This window comes from Euphorbia lathyris, chromosome 1 (assembly GCF_963576675.1).
Source record: "Euphorbia lathyris chromosome 1, ddEupLath1.1, whole genome shotgun sequence".
Classification (NCBI taxonomy): domain Eukaryota; kingdom Viridiplantae; phylum Streptophyta; class Magnoliopsida; order Malpighiales; family Euphorbiaceae; genus Euphorbia; species Euphorbia lathyris.
The window spans coordinates 47,065,364-47,086,986 of record NC_088910.1 but is presented as its reverse complement, the minus strand read 5'-3'; the positions used below and the strand labels follow the sequence as shown (position 1 = coordinate 47,086,986).

General features: G+C 32.1%; 1 protein-coding gene across 3 annotated transcripts; it reads left to right on the top strand.

The window, feature by feature from the left end:
* The first annotated feature begins 11,519 nt into the window (after window positions 1-11,519).
* On the top strand, window positions 11,520-16,923 carry LOC136231141 (E2F transcription factor-like E2FE). 3 transcript variants are annotated; one of them, XR_010689706.1, is made up of 12 exons: window positions 11,524-11,782; window positions 11,871-11,938; window positions 12,035-12,087; window positions 12,184-12,261; window positions 12,355-12,417; window positions 12,536-12,653; window positions 14,079-14,146; window positions 14,377-14,449; window positions 14,573-14,634; window positions 14,723-15,122; window positions 15,600-15,894; window positions 16,669-16,922. XR_010689706.1 is itself a non-coding variant. In XM_066020441.1 (11 exons), exons 1-11 carry the CDS (start codon window positions 11,691-11,693, stop codon window positions 16,677-16,679), a joined length of 1,086 nt encoding a protein of 361 aa, XP_065876513.1. In that variant the 5' UTR covers window positions 11,520-11,690; the 3' UTR covers window positions 16,680-16,923. The 3 variants fall into 3 exon arrangements, 2 of the variants coding, with proteins under 2 accessions (XP_065876513.1, XP_065876499.1); XM_066020441.1 differs by lacking the exon at window positions 15,600-15,894 and having other exon boundaries at window positions 11,520-11,782; window positions 16,669-16,923; XM_066020427.1 differs by lacking the exon at window positions 16,669-16,922 and having other exon boundaries at window positions 15,600-16,008.
* Window positions 16,924-21,623: the final 4,700 nt, after the last annotated feature.

Below are 21,623 nucleotides of genomic sequence, written 5' to 3'. Positions count from 1 at the left end.
GCTTTTGAAGCTTTTCATAAAATCCGACCTAAAACGACATGTTGCCAAAGGAAGGAAGGGGAAAAGGCTTAATGAATCTTCTGATAAGTTTTTTTTTTTTTAAAATATGTCCAAAATCACGGGTTCCGCCTCCAAAATCGGAGGCGGAACCCGTTTTTTTTTTTGCCTAAACGGAACTCCGATGCAGTTGCCACCACGGGCGGAACGGACGAACTGTTCGTTCCACCGTGGTGGCAACGACGTCGGTCATGCTTTCCACTGGCGCACTCGTTCCACCATCAGGTGGAACGAGTGGCGCACCCGTTCCACCGTAAGGTGGAACTGGGTTCCGCGCTCGTTCCACCTGATGGTGGAACGAGCGGTGCATCCGTTTAGGCTTATTCCTTAAAAAAGAAATTCAAAATTTAAAAAACGAATTTTTAATTTAAATTTATATCGTAAGATTACTTTGTATTCGAAATCATGGTCTTCGGGAATACTCGGGTCCATTTTCGTCAAATTCGGGTTTTTAGGCTCGGGTGAGAGAGAGAGAAAAAAATTTGAGTTTTTGAAAAAAAATAAAACGAGAAGGGCATAAATATCAAAAGGGTGCAGTCGATGAAAAAAAGTTGCGGTATATAGCAATACCCGTGAACAAATGGACCTTCATTTCTTACAACAAGTAGCATAACCATTCGCACCAACTTGTCGTAGAAAATATGTAGATCAAAATCCTGAAAAAAAAGGTACAAAATGTATGTATAAAGATTAGTTTGCTAATGAACCAGTATACGATGGTCACTTTTTTCGTAGAATGTTTTAAATGAGTAGACCGTTGTTCATATATATAGTGGAGGCCTTGGGGACCATATAATGTATTTCCAACAAATGGTCAATGTTGCAAGAAAGAATGGATTTACTCCAATTCAAAAATGCACAATGGTTATTCGCATGTTTTCCTATGGAGAGGTTGTTGATCGTGAAGATGAGTACATTAGAATTGTTGACTGTATTGCGTTAGAATGCTTAGAAATTTTTTATCGTGTTATTATTGAAGTGTTTGGATCAATATATATTCGGAGGTCTAATGTGATAATGTCCATCGCTTGTTTCAAATGTATGAGGAAACCCACGTGTTTCTTAGGATGCTTAGAAGTCTTGATTGCATGTGATAGGTTTGCAAGAGTTCTCTAGTTGGGTGGAAAGGACAATACGCTAGAGGAGATCATCGGATTCTTATAATCATGCTTGAAGCAATCGCTTCACATGATCCATGGATATAGCATGTGTATGTTGGTGTTATTGGATTGAACAACGATATTAATGTATTAAACATATCGGCTTTGTTTCGAGACAAATTACAAAGAATGGCCACATATGAGCACTGCATTAGGAACAACAAGAAATATGAGATGGAATACTATCTAACAGATGGTATATATCCTAACTAGGCTACATTTGTGAAAAGTTTTCCGCATGCAGTTGAACCTAAAAAAGTTACTTGCAAACAGAAGCATGAGAATGCAAGGAAAGATGTCGAACGGGTATTTGAGGTACTCCAAGCCCGTTTTGTAATAGTTCGTAAACTAGTCGAGCTTTGGCATCAAAGTAAACTGCAAAATATTATGGAAGAATGTATTATACTACATAACATGATTACCGAAGATATTAGACACATTTACTCTAGAAGTATGTGAACCATCGGTATTAAGGACCTTTGATAAGGACTTACTCTTGATTTTGCTAATTTCCTTGCATGAGATTTATAGCTCTATATTAGAGCGAGTTATACCAATCTCAAACTCAATATAGTCGAGCATATACAACAACGATTCAGAGTCACCGACATTAATAATGGATCATTGTAAAATGTTACGTTATTTCTCGTATGTAATCTTGTACTTTCAATTATGTAGTTTAAGTTTTAAATTTTTTTTAGGATGTACTATTTTCAATTGGTAATAATTATCCAAACGTGTTTTTTCAATTAATAATTATTAATTAATCTATATTTTTTTAATTGATTAGTTTTTATTCAATTGATAAATAATTAATCACTCAATCATGAAATTTTATGAAAATAATAAGTATTGAATTAATTATTAAATTTTATGAAAGTAATAAGTATTGAATTAATTATTTTGTTGGATAAATATTTTGCATGGAATTAATAATAAGTAGACCTGTTTACGGGCCAAGGTACTCATCCAGGCCCATGTCCTCTAAGCCAGATGTGGACATGAAAATTTTGTCTCTAGGTCATGTCTGGTTCAGGTCCACTAAAGTCCGCCTCTTTTTCGGGTGGACTTGGATTTATAAAAATAACACGGGTCGGTCCGTCTATTAATATTAATTAATAAATTTATATATTTATATATTAATATTTATTTTTAAATATAAAATTAATTTTTTCTTATTAAAAATTATACATATATATTTAGATGGGCTTATTTGGGCCGAGCTTGGCATTTAATTTTTCAGTCCGAGTCCAGTTCGGCCCGAGCTTGTTTAAATTAATAGTGGACTGGGTTGTGCATTTTTAAACAAAAGCCCGTTGAACCCAGTCCAACTCATGAACAAGTCTAATAATAAGTATTAAGGGGACGCTTGGTTCACAAGGGGTAAGGAAAAAGGAATCAAGCAAAGGGAAGCTAAAGGAAAGGAAATGAATAAACGTTAATTCTCCTATGTGTTTGGATATGTTTAGGAAAGGGAATGAGGTAAAGGGAATCCAATTCCCTACAGGATCAGGGGTAATGGGCTTAACCTAAAGTGGGGTAAACCCATAATCTAAAATGGGTAAAGGGAATGAAGTTTTTTTTAAACAAACAAGAACAAAGGGAATGAAACCCTCTCATTCCCATTCCCATTCCTAAAGACCCTGAACCAAACGCCCCCTAAATTATTGATTTTGTTGGGTAAAAATTATTAATTGAGTGAAGTATAGTGTTTTATAACACATATGCCCTACAAAATTTAGAAGCAACAAACGATTATAATGATGTGTTATTTATGGTTGTTACGTGTGTCTAGGTGATGTGAATCCAAATAACACGAATGTGACAATCAAACTCAACTTAGGTTTATCCGACCATCGAATTAAGATAAACACAAAGATAATAAAAATCAGAATTGTATTATATGTGATTCAGATTATAAACACAGTAAAAGAGAATTTAAAAGGACAGCAATAAATTTACCAATCCAAATAAATAACTCGAACAATCAAAACATTATGAAACTGTGCAACCTTTCGAATTGGATGAAAGAACCTGCGACGGAGTTGATTCTCAAACGTCTAGCCTTGACGATTGATCACGATGAAAATAATATTTCTAACAGTCAGGAGCTGAAAAACTAACTCGCAAGGTGTAAAACTAAATTATATTAAATATCAATGATGTGTTTTCCAATTCGTCCAAATAGGCTAATATAAGACAATTCTTAGGCAAATAGGAAAGCAACCAACTAATCCTAATCGATTAGGAAACAATAAAAAATTAAACCTAAAAACAGGCTCTACACGCTATTAATCAAAACAAACTTGGTCTAACTGATTTTAATTAATTTAAGCCCAACTAAATCATTTAATAAAAGACTTGGCCCAATTAATTTCAGAATTAGATAAAGATCCAATGGATTAAATACATGCCTAACATATATTTATCAAAATCTCACTTTAAATAAATCAATTTGGACTAACCTTATGCATCATTAAGGTTAAGTTTCTCTAGCAAGGACTTGAGCTATTGAAACAAATTCAACTTCTTCCGTCAAGAACATTTGTTTTAGAATGTTCCAAACTTCCTTCATTAAATCGTTGAATGCTTCTTGAGCCTTCTTTACTTGAGACCTTGTAATTGGCCCAACAGGAATCAAAGGGATTTATAAGGTTTCATTTGTCCTCCGCTCCGTGTCTTCGAGATTCACATCACTATGTGGCACCAATAAGTAACAAGGAGTTGTTACCACTACTATGGGTGCTTTTATAACCCTGAGAAGAACCTCCCACTCAACAAAAACCTATGAGGTAACCGATGTTGAGAGATGTGATAGAGGAGAATAAGAAAGAAGAGAACAAAATAGGTCTTTGTCTCACGTCCTTCAATATGTTTGTGGCTTACACTCCAAATAGAATAAATCTTTAAAGGCCTAATACATCAATGTCTCCCTGAACTTGTCCATAATAGTAAATTGACTCCCTAAATTTTGCAAGTGTCTCACCAACTCATTGAACTTGATTATTTCATATCACCAACTCCATAAACTTGTCCACAAAAGTATATTAGCTCCTTGAACTTTATAAGTGTCTTATTCTATAACAATTAAATACAAAAATCTATTAAACCTAAATTCTAAAAATGCATCTTCATCTATTCGAGAGGTAATTTTTTCTCTTCTCATACCTTTCAACTTATTATAAGAGTTAGCTTTGCAGGTTTGAGAGATCAGATGGATAAGGATTGAGAGTTAGTATTATGTCGTTGTATTTAGTTGTTACTAAATAAACAAGTTTAGGGAGTTGGTGAAACATTTATAAAGTCCAGGGAACTAATCTACTTTTATGGATAAGTTTAGGGAGTTGTCATACAAAATAATCAAGTTCAAGAAGTTTGTGAGGTACTTACAAAGTTCAGAAAGCCAATCTACTATTATGGACATGTTCGGAAAACTGGTGATGTATTAGGGCAATTTTCAAATTTCCAACTCATAAAAAAAATGTCAAAGTTATAAACTATAAGAGTCAAGGTATGATACATATCCAACCAAAAGTTCGAGATCATAAAAGCAAAATATGACAAGTTTAACTGTTAGTATGTGTTAAGCTTATATAATTTGTTGTTTTAATAGTTTGATTACTTTTAATTTTATTGAACTTATATGTGTTTATTTTTTAAGTTGACAAGTGGATGAGTTGAATCTTCAAAGATTAATCTGTCAGAAAAATTCATACATATATGAATACGAATATAGTAACATGTTTTCGAGTTACCTTTTAGCGCAAAAACTGTTGATTTTGATTACATTGGAAGAACGAACCAAGATTGCGCATCACCGGTTACGACGCCAGAAGAATTTGTATTGTGCATTTACCAAACACTTATCAATAGGGGTGCATGTAATCGATTAATCAGTCCATTAAGGTTAATTTGGTCGGGATTTTTTTAAAAACTAACCATACACTAGTCCATTAAATTATTTCGGTTTCTAACCATTGATAAATAAAAATAATAAAAATAATTCTATATGTTACATACCAGATGACAGCAGTTTGCCCAAAAGGAAAATGACACCTAAACATGCCTAATAACAAACAAGAATAAAAGACTTTACAGCCATTTTTAGCTATGGATCCTCAAAAATATTTCTTGCACTCAAAGGAGTATCTACATAAGAATAGTAAAATACATTTGTTATGCAATGTCAAAAAGGGTAAAAACTAATAGAAAGAGACTAGGTATTGGGATACAAATAACTTAACATATTATACCAGACTTCTGTGAAAATCAGTTTTGGACTTCTAATTTTGAATATTGCTTAGCACCCACAATTTGGCAAACATTTTCAATGCCCTGTGAATTAGAAACTATTATAAGAATTCACACAAACACTCTAAGTTGAAGTAACCAAAGGCGTGACCATCGGTTCAGTTCGGTTACTAACCGAACCGAAATTTGTTCTATTTTTATAACCGAACCCAACCGAATAAGTTTGGTAACCGAAGATTTTCGGTTCGGTTCGGTTACCGACCGAATAACCGAAAACTCAAATTTTTTTTTTTTTTTGTACATTTTTATTTAATTAGTTTTCAAATAATATCTTTGTACAAAATTACAATTGAATAAATTAAAGGCTGCTACACAAAAATATATATATACAAAGATAAAAGTATATTTTTTAGGGTTTGACTTTTTATTTATATGTATAAAAAGATAAAATTATATTTTTTATATATTAAGTTCGATTCGGTTATCGGTTACACCGATATTTTTTTTCAATAACCGAACTGATAACCGAATACCAAATTAAGCTAAAATTAAAACCGAACCGAACCAGAATGTTAAAATAATCGAACCAAACTAAGATTTCGGTTCGGTTATCAATTTGATACTTAGTTATCGGTTATTTTGCTCACCCCTTGTTGAGGATATTTCCATAACACATCCAAGAAACAATTGAAGTACATGGAATAGAAAAAAAAAATCAATCATCATATAACAGAAGAAAAGATATATAAGATATTGTCTATATCTTAAGCAATATATATTTAAATAACTATTTAATTTCATAAGTGTAACTAAGTAGTTAACTGGATAATATATAAAAAATATATTTATATATTTTTTAATATTTAATTGACATTAAGTTGGTTTTGGTTAACCGCGGTTTTTGAAATATCGAAACCTAACTGTAACTATTAACTATTATTTTTAAAATTAAAAATTGTATACTAGTCCAACGATTTCGGTTAACCTTATTTTCGGTTTGGTTTTTCGGCTTTACGGATTTTTTTTTTGTGCATCCTTACTTATCAGCATTTTTCCACAATATTTTTTCTCACAGCATGTTCTGTTGGCAACAATAATACCAAATTGATCCTAAGAAGAACTTGCCAAAGTTACACGAGTGAGAATATGAGATCTAATATAATGAGGGGTTGACTCCCACAAAGAAGGATTAGGTAAAACAAACGAATTCTTAGTTAACAATTTTGCAACTCTGTTGACATGAACATAGGATAACTGAAAATCTATAAAGCTTTTAACCATGTTCGTACAAATAGCCATGATGCTCATATCCTCTCACACATCTCGAGCCTTGGAGAAAAAATTGTCGACTACTCGTTTAACATTCATTTTGAACATCACATTAGACAAGCTTGTAAGTGAATCCAATTTGAAGCTTATTTTAAACATGTTGTTTTTGTCATACAAATTGACTGATTGCTATAAATAGATGGAAAAATTATAAAACTGAATCAAATAGGATGCTTATTTACATATTTAGACCAATTATCCAACCTACTACATATCTAGACTATATATTTGTAATTTTTTCCCTTATTTTCTATCGGTTTCAACCTTTCATCTCCCCTATCCTATATATAAGTTTCAACCTTTCATCTTTCCCCTTTATATTTTGCGGAATCACTTCCATTTTCTTTATCATCGTGTCTGTCTCTTCCTCCTTTCTTTATCTCTTGATTCTTCACCTTCCTAATTCTAGAAAATTAAGTCATGGTTCTTCATCTTCCTGTTTATTTTTGTCTCTTAGTTTCTTTCTTCTTATGTGAATCGAACGCATCGTTATTCGATGTTATTCTGCATGTTTTTCTTCGTTTATCATATGATTATTGTCGATTTCAATGGTAAAAAGCGGAAATAGTATAAGTAACTATTGTTTCATCTTCATCTTTTTCCAGAAAATGTTTTCACAAAATGAATTTTGTGAAGTCTGCGGAGAAAAAACAGGCTGGAAAATGACGATTTTGATTCGCATAAAGCGATTATGCGAAGACAAATCATCATTTTTAGCATGATTTTTTCTCTTCACAAACTTCGTATCTTCTCTTTATGCGAAGCAAAATCGTCCTTCTGGGTTAATTTTCCCTTTGCATTTTTTCTTTTTGCGAAGCAAAATCATCCTTTTTTTTGTTAAATTTCGCTAACACAACTTAATTTTTGTGAAGATGGTTGAATACAAAACATCAAATTCAAGTATCCTTTTAACTTGAATACAAAAGCATCAATCACAGTAGGCGGTGTTCTGGAATGTAGGGGAAGAAAAGAAAAATCACCATTATCATCCCAAAAGGCCATTGATTCTGTAAAGCTTGTGAATTTAGGGTTTGAATTATTGTTGTAATATAGTTGTAAATTTTGCTAATGTTATGATTTTAATGTTAGAATTATTGTTGCACTCTTGTTCTTATGATTTAAATGTTATATATCACTTCGTATTTTTATGAATTTTGTGAAGCCTGTGAAGATAATACTGCTTAAGAATATGACCTTTATTTCGCATATTGCGAAAATTGCGAAGTAAAAGTAATTTTACGAAGTAGTATTGCCTTCACAGGCTTCGCAGATGCCAAAAATGCAAAGTAAATTTCATGATTTTAAAAAGCATTATCTTCGCATGCCTATTTACATATATAAAGGGTATTTTGGAAAAGTCACAAAAAGTAGTCTAAATAAGTAGGGAAAATTAAAAAATTAGGTCAAATAGGAGACTCATTTACATATTTAACCCATTTACTCAATCTACTATATATCTAGACTATTTTTATGTGACTTTCCAAAATGCCCCAATCTTTCATTTTCCCCCTACCCCTTTCCATTCCTTGGTGCACAGTTTCTCTTCCCTAGGAGTTTCTCAGACCTTTGATCTTCCACTCTTCCTTTATATTGCGAAATTTGCACAATTTCTCTTCATCACCATGTCTCTCTCTTCTTCCTCTCTTCATCTCTTGATTCTCAATCTTTTTATTGCTAGAAAATTAAGCCATTGTTCTTCATCTTCCTGTTTCTCCTCGTCTCTTGGTTTATTTCTTCTTGTGTGGATCAAAGAAATCGTTATTCTACATTATTTTCATCATTTTTCTGCGTTTATCATATGGTTATTGGCGATTTTAATGGTAAAAGGCGGAAAAAATGTAAGTATAAACTGTTTTCTCTTTGTTTTTTTTCCAGAAAATCACTTCGCGTAATCTGATTTCGTGAAGGTCTGCGAGGAGAAAGAGCCTGAAACGAACGATTTTACTTCGCGAAAACGGATTACGCAAAGTCTGCGAATAGAAATGTTCATGATTTTTACCTTCGCAGACTTCGCGTAATCTGTTTTCGCGAAGTAAAATCGTCACATTTCTCCTTGCAAACTTCACGAAATCATATTTTTGCAAAGTAAAAGCGTCCTCTATCTTGCACATTTCTCTTCATAGACTTCGGAAAATTCTCTTTTCGAGCAACCAAATCATCCTTTTTCTTCCTAACACGATTAAATTTTTTCGAGGGTGGTTGAATACATAACGTCCCTTTCAAGAAGGCGGTGTAATGAGATGCAGATGATAAATTTTTCTGATACAGGGAAAAATTTCCATCAAGTTTTGTCACATTGATTTTGAAATGATTTTAATTGTTATTGTGACAGTCTTGTAAATTTTGAGAATGTTATGATTTTAATGTTCTTATTGTTGCAATCTTATTGTAAATTTTGATAATGTTATGATTTTAATGTTAGAATCTCTTGTTGTTATGCCTTTTTTCACTTCGCAAATTTCACAATATGCGAAGTCTGCGAAGATAATACTGCTTAAAAATACGTCTTTTATCTTCGCAGACTTCGCAATTGCGAAATCTGTGAATTAAAATCATCTACTGAACCAAACATTATCTTCGCTGACTTCGCATTATTGCAAAATCTGTGAAGTCAGACGAGAGAGAGAAAAAAGAAAGACTAAATTTTTTCTAAGTGTTACATATACATTAAGGGTATTTTGAGAAAGTCATACAAAAATAGTCTAAATATGTAGTAGGTTGAATAAATAAGTTTAATATATAAATGAGTCTCCCATTTAACCCAATTTTGTAATTTTTCCAAATAAGTAATGAATTGGATCATTAGTCAAAATATGTAAATAGACATTCTATTTTGACCCAATTTTGTAATTTTTCCTAAATAAATTTAGTTTGACAAGCAATAACTCTCTCTAACGAGTTACTATAAATGAAACCAAAGCCCATCCTTCTCCCTTTCGAATCAATTCCGAAAAATCAATCGTTATATCTATGTAAATATTGTTTTTCTTTCTATGTATGTTTGTTTTTATAATAGATGCAATTGATATAATTAAGGGTTAGTTTCAAAGATAACCCTTGTGGTTTCAAGTTTTGGCAAATAAATACATGTGGTTTGATTTCGAGCAAATAAATACATGTGGTATGCTCTGGTTTTTTAAAACACGGAAACAATGAAGATACCTGTATTTGCCTAAATTAATCATTTGTTTATGGTTTGTTATTGCAAAAATATCCAAACCATAGGTATCTATTTGTAAAATATTCAAACCACATGTACCTATTTGTAAAAACACGCAAATCACAATAATTTATTTAAAAAACGGAGTGTACTACATGTATTTATTTGCTCGAAATCAAAGCACATGTATTTATTTGCCAAAACTTAAAATCATAGGGATCATATTTGAAATTAACCCTATAATTAATTGATGAGATACCTCGCTTATAAAATCAAGTTTATTTAGGTGCTGTTTGATAAAACTGAAAATTAAGTGCAGAAAAAATAAGTACTGAATTTTAAGTACTGAATATTATAAGTGCTGAAAATATTGAATGATTTAATTTTTAAAAAAGTATAAGTTGATAATGTTTAACTTAAAATGATAAGTTAAATATTTTGACTTATCAAAATAAGTGGTTTTTAACTTAATTAACTAATTTAAGTGGTGGAAAAACAACTGTTATCAAACGCACTTAAATTAAATAAGTGCTTAACATTTTAATTTAAGCAACTAGTTTTTGGCCCGTGCGATGCATGAATTCATCTTAATATATAAATATTAATAAAAATACAATCTAATAATTACAATTAATGACATAAATGTGTTATATAAATTAAATATTATTATTTGATTTTCACATTTACTTTAAATAATATTTTTATAGATAAATATAATAATAAAATAAAAACTAATATATTATATATTATATTATATTTTTTATCAGTAAAAAAGGAGGAAGTGACACCTCAGTTCCATCATTACTGTTTTATATTATATATAGATAGATATGTAGAGAATTAGAGAGATTTTAGGGATTAATTTAAATTCTGTAGTACTCTTAGATATATGGGATAAAATAATCTTTTTATAGATAAATATACATAAGAAAAATAAAATTAATATATTAAATTTTTTATCACTAAAAAAGGAGGAAGTGACACCTCAGTTCCATCGTTACTGTTTTATATTATATATAGATATATAGATGTGTAGAGAATTAGAGAGATTTTAGGGATTAATTTAAATTCTGTAGAACTCTTAGATATAGTACGGATAAAATAATCTTTTTATAGATAAATATATATAATAAAATTAAAATTAATATATTAAATTTTTTATCACTAAAAAAGGAGGGAGTGACACCTCAGTTCCATCGTTACTGTTTTATATTATATATAGATGTGTAGAGAATTAGAGAGATTTTAGGGATTAATTTAAATTCTATAGAACTCTTAGATATAGTACGGATACAATAATCTTTTTATAGATAAATATATATAATAAAATTAAAATTAATATATTAAATTTTTTATAACTAAAAAAGGAGGAAGTGACACCTCAGTTCCATCGTCACTGTTTTATACTTTTTTTAAAAATTAAATCATTCCATCGGAGTATTATATATAGATTAAGTGGTTTATCAAACAAGGCCTTCGTAAGTAGATCTTTTTTAAATATATTTACTTTTCCATTTGCTAATGATGCGGCCGAATTGAGTTTCCCGCTAACGGATTCCATAATTCAAACTTTGAAAACATAAAATCCCTCCAACACACAAACCAAACGCATCCTTCTCTTTGAAATTTCTTGCCCGCTCTTTCTTTCTGTTTTTTTTTAACGGTCTTCCTCCTTTACCATCTCAATCCCCAATTCTTTTTCCTTTTTGCTGCACAGATCCGTTTTCCGAACGATGCCCTTATCGTCTATTGAGGCCCCGGAGCCTTCTTGTCGCCACCATACCTACAGCAGGAAACAGAAATCTCTCGGTCTTTTATGCACCAAGTACTCCTCTTTCTTTTCTTTTTCTTCTCTCCTTTTAATGTCGCTGCCCGATTTTTTTCCCCCTTATGCTTTATCCGGTTTTGTGCAGATTTTTGAGTTTGTATGACAAAGATGGCATTGAAGTGATTGGGCTTGATGATGCTGCTCTAAAATTAGGTATCTTATGATTACTGGGATTTCAACTTTTCATGATCATGCTTGCGTTTGTGGTTAGGGATGGAATGTAACTTCGATGGTTTTTGAGATCTGTAGGTGTTGAGAGACGGCGAATCTATGATATTGTCAATGTTTTAGAGAGCGTTGGAGTGAGTTTCTTCTTTCTTTCATTTTGAAATTTCAATATATTTTTTTTTTTTTATGTGCCCTTCGTTTTCCTTATTTGGGTACCTGCTGTTTTTCAGGTTCTCACTAGAAAAGCTAAGAATAAGTATACATGGAAAGGATTTGAGGCAATTCCTACAGCTTTACAGGTGTTAAAGGTATTTGTGGATTTTTATTTTCCCTATTGAGATAGATTCTGATATATTTTTATAATGGAATGCCACTGATTTGGCTTGTCTACTGTTATATAGGAGGAGGGTTTGAGGGAGAATTTAAGCAGTTTTGATAAGCCGCACAACAACAATAGTGAGAAAGTAAGTGAATTAGGGAATATGGAATGTGCAAAGTGATTTTCTTGGGAGGTATATATATTGTTTGTGTGGGCTGACAATTACTAGTTAATGGGGCAATTCATGAACTGTTCTCTTTTAGGTCTCGGATGATGAAAACGATGTCGAAGATGATAGTGATTCCAATCCAAACACTGGGAGTCCAAACGAAAATTCTATTCCCAGTGGTATTGTCAAATCAATGGCGGCTTCAAGATTTGGTAAATGGTCATGCATATGTTTTTATGAATATATTTTATTGATCTAGTCCATGACTAGTTAAGAACTGGAGATGAAACCTAGCTGATTGGTGTGACTTGGCCAAATATTTTAAAAAGGAAAAATACAATTTATTTACCATCTATGTTGTCTTGTTAAGCATTAGTTACGCCATGCTACTTTAATAGTTCAACTGATTGGAGCTTATGCGCAAACGCTACACAAAACGCACTAGAGTTTTTGTTCTTGGAGTTTAAGCACAAATCGTGCATGAGCGGCAAAAAACACACTAATATATATATATATATATAAAAGCTTAATCATAAATTTTAGAGTTTTTTATTTATCCACATATTAAGTCTACATGGAAAAAATAATTAAAACAATTGTCATGTGTATATATCAAGTTTCAAAAACTGTATCATGAGACCAGAATTAATAGATCTGTTAACCTTTTATTAAATATCACGTTTTCTAATGTGACAAATGATAATTTTGGATACCATACCAAATAAACTTGTATGCAATTTTTTTTTTTTTTTCTTTTTGCCTAACATGCATCACTTATAAGGTGCTAGGCTCTCAAAATAGCGAGGTTGCTTTTTGATTTCTCAGGTGACATACCTAGAGTTGGTGCCTCAGGCCTTTGAGAACTATGCTTTAAATCATAGTTGTTAAAGTTGCACCACTGCTTCTAGGTGTGCCTAAGCGACACAAAGCATATTAAAAAAATAAAATTATATAAAACCACCGTAAATCATAATATTTAAAATATAAAAAATTATAAACTTAAAAATCAAAATACAATAAACACAAAATCGTGTTAAAGTTCTTGATCATAAATGTTAACCTGCAATAAACTCTACATTCTAAAATTGAACTGTTCAAGTAAAGGGTAAATCCTAAGTTAACTAAGTCTCCCATTTCAAATTCCGTCTTGTTTGTTTTTTCTTTTATTTCCCCCCCCCCCCCCCCCCCCCCCTTTGTTGTGTGCCTTTTCTTTTCCTTTGTTTTCCATTGTACATCTTTCTCTCTATTTTCTTTTTCTTCTGAAATTGTTCAATTTGGAAGTCTGTTTGCTTTTCTTTTGTTTTTATTTATTTTTGGACACCGACGTGTCTAATCCTATGATGGGAATTGAACATGTGGGTAAACAATATAAAGCCCTAAAAAAAATCTGTGACAACAAAGGCGCGCCAGATAACCCTGTCCAGGTGGACAAAGGCACACATTGGTGTCGCAAGCCTTAGGAGGGTGCTAAGGCGTACGCCCTTGAGCCTTGTTCCCATGGCGTCGTGATTAACAACTATGCTTTGAATTAATCATTTTGAATTGAGTCATAAAAGAAAAGTGCCTATCATTATCATCAGCCATCTAATTTACTGTTATAGCTGCTTTTTACAACTAAACTTTATACCGTCTTACAGATAACAGAAGAGAAAAATCTCTGGGACTTTTAACACAGAACTTTGTCAAACTCTTTGTGTGCTCTAAAGTGAGTGACAACTAGTTGCTGAATTGTTCCGGTGTAAGCTATGGTTACTTTGTTTTTGACAAAGTAACCATTACTTTGTTTATTTTTATTATTGGATTAATTTTCCGCCTGTGAAAAAACAAAGGAATGGTTACTTTATCAAAAACAAACTAACCATAGTGTCAACCAATTCTTCATATATATTCTCCGAATTCTGCAAAGTTGGTGCTTAAACAGATGTTTATTTTCAGGCGGATTTAATCTCTTTAGACGAAGCTGCAAAACTCTTGCTTGGGGATGCACATAATTTGTCAATAATGAGAAGTAATGTTTCAAGATTCTGTTCTTCTGGTTATATTTAGAAAAAAAAAATTTCGTTTTGCATCTGGGGTTGTTGCCTGTTGCACATGACTGATATTGCATTATCTTCATGAAATGATTTTACAGCAAAAGTAAGACGATTATATGATATTGCCAACGTGTTGTCTTCCTTGAACCTTATTGAAAAGGTATCATAATTAATGCTTACTGAAAAAATTAAAATCCATGAATTTTGATGTCTAAATCACTTTCTCATTCCATTTTAACTCTGTACAGACACATACAGCACAGGCCAGGAAGCCTGCATTCAGATGGTTGGGCTTGGGAGGGAAAGCTGAGAGTATACAAGGTGATGTGATGGCTGAGCCAAGGAAAAGAACGTTTGGAGCTGACGTTACTAACATTTGTTTCAAAAGAAGCAGAATCGAGTCTTCAACTGATGAAGACAAGAATGGAATATTAAATACTCATAAACCAATAAAAGTTGAGGATGTAGTAACCATTGCTGATGGAAGCAGTTTGGGTCAATATTCCCAGCAGGGCTCAAAGAGTTACCAATTTGGCCCTTTTGCACCTGTTACTGTAGCTAAAATTGGTGGCTCTGAGAACAAACAAACTCAAGTACATGATTGGGAAAATCTTGCATCGACTTATCGTCCTCAATATCACAACCAAGGTAATACCTAATTGTCATGTATGTGAACTTTTCATGATCAATTAAGTTTTTAAATCAGACATTGAACATATGAAGCAGCTACCTTGTCTCCAAAATATCAACCCACCTTAGTCTCCTTGCATGGTGGTATGTGCTAGTTTAACCAGTAATCAGACACCACTTTTCCATTATAGGACTGACTTGTTTAGTTTCCTGACCATGAAACCTGTAATTAGTTTTCTATTGTAAATTTTTTCCAATGAGCCCCTAATAAGTGTCTATTGAACTTGGTTGAGCATTCAATCTATCTAAATCAGTTTATTTATGCTGGCAGTTAGCTTCTTGGTTATTAATTTTCCCCAACTGTAGTCTAATTGTGAGTTTGGATCAGATTATGTGTTGTTACGCCGAGACCATAGCCATAGGCTGGAGTCAATATATGCATCCACAGGTTACATGTATATTAGTGTGAAGCTAATTTTGCTGATAATTTTTCAGCATTGAAAGAACTTTTTGCCCATTACATGGAGGCATGGCAATCTTGGTACACCGAAGTTGCTGGGAAGAAACCAGTACAGCAGATCTCCTGATATGCTTCTTTTATGTGAATTTCATTATAACGAGCTCCAAATGATAGGGAAGTGTTGAGAAGTTTTTTTTTTTTTTTTCCAAATATTTTTTTACACAGTTCTAGAGGCATAAGCAAAGAAGAGGTGTGGCCTTATGTTGGATGCAGATATTGTATACATCAACATGCTAATACCCATCCTCCGGATTATTGTAGTATTTAGAGGTGCACACATTTTCTCAATGTGTAGCATTTGATTCATTTTTAATACTCTTATCCTCTACCGGCCAATGTATCCGAGTAATAAATATTATCCCTCTGAAGTTTGAATTTGATGTAGATTCTGGTTGATGTGGCACAATGATTTGTTGTTGGTTGACTTGTTGAATTGTATCACCTCTTTCAAACTTGTTGTGTATATATTCAACAACCCAAGTTTGGATTTGAGGTTATTGAAAGCGGGCAGATGTTGAGCCTTGGTAAACAAATCTGCTAGTTGATGATAGGATCTGATTGGTAGCAGCGAACAATGTTTGCTTGTAATTTGTCATGGATTAGGTGACGGTCAAAACAACACAAAATAGCAAGGCTGTTTGGTAATCACAAAACAGCAGAACAAGTCCTTTATGTGAAATATGAAAATCACTGAAGTCATTGTATTTTGCAGACTGAAGTTGCCATTGCTCTATATCCAGCTTTTGATCGAATTTACCTTAAATTGGCAGTTGCTAGCCACCAAAATATCACATAAGGACAAAACAAAAATTTATTACCACTGATTTTGATAAACAATGAAGGGTTTGATGAAAACCAAATTGTTTGAGAAAACATGTGAGCTTAAAATTCCATTGCCTACTAAGCTTCAGTCCATACAATGATTTTATGAAGTCTGCAAACTTGTTTTAATGCTGAATTGTATGGGGAACAAGCTTTATTGTTTCATTTTGATTTTGAAGCTTCTTGCTAGCACAATATATTAATACAGTGTTTTATTTTCAGGTGATAAATGATCATAATATACACATGTGGACAGTGAATATGGTGTTCTTGATATATCAGCAATGTTGGTGTTCTTGTAGGTACTCAGTGTGTATTTAAAGGCATAAAAAGTTTTTGTGATTAGCTTAAATTTGGTCTTTATTCCTAATTTTCATCTGTTGGATCAACAAAATTTAAGTTGGAGAATAAATCGTCATCCAGCAATGGAGTTGTTGATTTTGGTGTAGGAAGAAATTTTGCAGAATGATGTTTTCTAGCATAAGGAAAGTTTGTCTCATAAAAATAAACATTTATTTTTGTAAGTTTGGAGATCCATGACTTTCTAAAGGGTTTGGAATAAAATTTGTTTTAACAAAAATCCAGTCTCAAAAATCTCATGCATCAAGCAAAGGCAAAAGTTGTTTTTATCCTCATGCCTATGTGCCACATCTTCCATTCTCACTTGAAATGAACCATCCATATTTGGTGGTTGGGTTTTTAGTTTTCTCCCATCAAAAAATTACAGATAAATTATGATTACGGTTTACATTAATTGTAAAATAAATCTTAATATTTTCTATCTATACATAGATTAAGAAATTAAACATTTAATTTTTTTTTTTTGATATGAAACCATTTAATTTCTTATTAATTATTTTAACTAATTAGAATTGATTTAATCATTTCTCTAATTAATTAAAACAGAAATTTAACCTATTTGGTTAGCACATACGGGAGAAGAGAGAGGAAGAGTTTTTCACAAAAACTAATTCTAATTTCCATTAAATTTCATATCTTTAATTAATTAAATTAAGTCATTATAAAAGATAATAACTCATTATAATTAATATATATATATATATATATATATATATATATATTCTATTATAATATCTAATATCATAATTATATATAGACCAAAGTAATGGTACGTGGTTTACCCTATTTGTAAACACATGCCTATAGTTTAAAAATTTATAAATACATATTTGTAGTATTTTTTTTTTACAAAACAAGACATTTGAAATTACATTATCTGATAACAATTACATATCGACAAAACACAAACCCCTAAATCGAATTGTAGTAGTGGAAAATAAACTTAAACATCAATTTAATTCATAAACTGTTAAATTATAGTAAAAAACGTAAAATGTCCACTATATGGTTTATGGCTAGCTTAACTGTGTAATTTGAAATATTTTATTTTGTAAATAAAACATATTAGATACTTCTATTTGCAGACTATAAAACCACATGTCTGTATTCGCAAGTTAGGCAAACCATAAACTTTTTTTCTGTACTATTTCCTTCTATATATACATTTTATATGTTCCAAATAAAATTAAATCAAACTATATTCTTAACCTAAAGAATAATATTTGATGTACATATTTATAATATCTAATATCATAAACACCATTATCTAATTTATATTTCAACTAATTGAAATATAATTTATTTATAACCTCCAATATAATAAATATTTATTATCTGATTTATATTTCAATCAATTGAAATATAATCTCATATTAGACAATTCCTCTATAGGCATAAATTCATTAGGCTTGGGCTAAACTAGATTCTAATCTAATTAAATTCCAGTTGATTCAAATGATATTGAGAATTAAAATGATATTGAACTCTAGAATTGCACACATGCCTGAGAAAGTCATGACACAGTTGGTCAAGAAAACAATTATAACTAGGTTAAATCATATCCACTTGAAGAAGTGTTTCAATTGTATGGACGAGAAACCAAATAAAATTTCTTTCAAGAGTTCTTCTCCTTCTAGAGTGAAAATGTGTTAGATCTAATACACTCAAATCTACGTGGACCGTTTCCATAGTCACTTGGTGGTTCTCAATGCTTTCTGACTTTCATAGATGACCATTCTAGGAAGACATGAGCATACACTTATAACAAGATGTAGTGCATTAGGACAAACTATGATGGAGAATACACAAGTTCATTTGATGCTTATTGCAAACAACATGGAAATTGACATAAAAAACTCCTCCAAAAATACCGCATTTGAATCAATTGGTAAAATGGATGAAATAACATTGATGGAGAGAGTCAAATGTTTACTCTCGTATGTAAAGTTTCTCAAGGAGTTCTAGAGTGAATTTCTAGTTACAACAACTTATATTTTGAACCTTTCACTATATGTGCCTTTAGATTAATATTTTTAAAAAAGGAGTGCTTTGTAAAATATGTTTCTTATAATCATCAAAGGAGAATTTGGTTATAAATTTTTTCATCACATTCATGAGGATGAAATATCCAAGCTTGATGTTAAGACACGACAATATGTATTTTTCGGTTATGATTAAGATGAATTTGGCTATAAGTTTTACGATTTAGCGCACAAGAAGTTAATCGGAAGCCATTGTGCAATCTTTATTGAAGATAAACCAATTGAAAACATTGAGATGCTTGGGAAAGATGCTTCTAAACTTGAAACTAGCTTGACAGGCCAAGAGTTAGTTCTTCTAATAGTAGTTCCGAGACAAGTTCTAGAAGAAATTTAAAATGATCAACTTGAAATAGTTGATTAAGATGCTCCTATTGAGAATGAACCAAATATTACCGATGAATAAATCCATAATAAAAAACCAGCTTTGAAAGATTCTCCAATTTGGACAAGAAATGGTAGATTTTTTTTCCGAAAGGAAAAGGGAAACTTTATTAAAGATCCTCAAGCAAAATGTAAAAAATAAAAAGAGGGGGAACATGATCCCGCACTCCACAACTAGACTCAGAACCGACAGCTCTCACTAGATTATGTACTACATGATTTGCTAATCAACTAACCAAACTGATATGACACGTTAATGATATCTGCACAAAGGGATTTACAATCAGAGATAATAAAATCAAACACATAATCTATCTAATCTATACTATGGAAAGCATTAACAAATGCTTAAGAATCAAATTCCAGGATAATATATTTGTAATTGTGCTCTTTCAACCAATTCAATGCTTCCCGCACCACTAAAAAATAAAAGGGTCTAAGAAACAGGATAAAAGCCCAGTTGACGCAGCGGCCAGGTTACTAGAATTATCTCTGATAACGAAACCAAAACTAGCAGTGCCTTGAGTAGGGAAAATTGCAACATCGATATTACACTTTAACATACCAAGCGAAGGCGGACACCACTTAGCAGATGGATGGTGTAGTCGGAGAAGAAGGACTGCAGGTGTCGAACATAACTGAGCTTGGAAATGAGAATTAGGATAAAATCTTGCTTTATATACCCGATCCACTAGAGGAGTAGGATGATTCAAAAGCCTCCACCATTGTTTTGTAAGTAGAGCCAAATTAAAATCCTTCATTTTCCCGAAACTCATTCCAAAAACAGATTTTGGAAGGCATAATTTATCTTAGGAAGTCCATTAGATGCCTTTTCCATCTCCACCATTCGAGCCCCACTAAATGAGTTCATCAGACGCTCAACCTCCTCATAAAGTAACTTTGGAATTAAAAACAAGTTCATAGCATAAGAGAGAACCGACTGAACCACTTATTTAATCAACACTTTCTTACCAGCTCTCGAAAGGAATTTACTTGACAGTTTCGACTTAGAGTACTCATTGATTCCGGCGACTACCAACCCGTAAAAAGCGAGACATTCTTACTCAGTTTTAAATGCCAACTCGTCAAAATCAAGACAAGAAATGCTAGAGTTGTTCAAAGCTTTACTAGATACTCCTAAAATGAATGTCTTAGTGATCGACATGAGATAATTAACTAGTAATTTTTGAAGAAGCCATGCGTGACAAACATAAGAAAAAAGTGGAGCCACACCTTGCAAGATGAGATGAACTCCTTCCATAAGCATACAACCTTTGAACTGGTGAAGTTTCCTGAAGGCAAGAAGGCTTTCAAGAATAAGTTGGTGTTCATGATGAAGCATGAAGGAAATAGTTCACAACCAAGATTCAAAGCTGGATTGATATTGAAGAGATACAACCAAATAAAATGTATTCACTTTGATGAGATCTTATCACCAACGAGGAAGATGACATTCATTCGTACTGTGTTGGGGTTAGCAACAAATATTGACCAGAGGTTGAGCAAATGGATGTGAAAACGACTTTCCTCCATGGTGGCTTGGATAAAGAATATACATGGAGCGAAGAAGGGTTTTTAGAAGAAAGGAAAAAAGAATTAGATTTGCAAGGTAGAGGAGGGTCTTTATGGTTTGAAGCAAGCGTCAAGATATTGATATAATAAGTTTGAGTCACTTATAAAGGAGCAAGTCTATAAGAAGTCTACTTCAGTTCACTGTGTTTTTGTTCATAATTCTTTGATGGTGATTTCAATATTTTATTGCTCTATGTGGATGACATGTTGATTATTGACGAAAATATTTTTAGAATTAGTAGCTTGAAGAAGTAACGAGAAAGTATTTTGCTAAGATAGACTTGGGGCCAACAAAGCAGACTTTTGACATAAAAATAATTAGAGACAAAAGCTCCAATAAGGTATGGTGGTTGTAGGAGAAATACATTTTTTTTATAAGAAAAATCTCATATAAGGGTAGACCTACTCACGCCCAAATTCAGGACAAACCACGGATCTCGAAGAGGATTTAAAGTGGAATTTATAGATTACCTTCCAATAAGGGCTAAATTTTGACGGAGAAGAAGTACATTGAGAAAGTACTTTGAGGGTCTAACATGGACAAAGCTAAAATGGTTAGTTGTACTCTTGCTAATCATTTTAGGTCTGTTTAAAAAAAATCCTTCTATGGATGAAGAAAATTAGAAAAAGGGCAAGGTTCCATATGCTTCAACAATTGGACTTTTAATGTATGCCATGTTTTGTACACAATTAGATATTGCTCATGTGTCCAGTTATGCGAGTAGATTCCTTCCAAACCCTAAAAAGGAACATTGTACACTAATCAAATGGATATTCAAGTATCTTCGCGCTACCTCGAAAATGTGCTTATGTTTTGAAAAT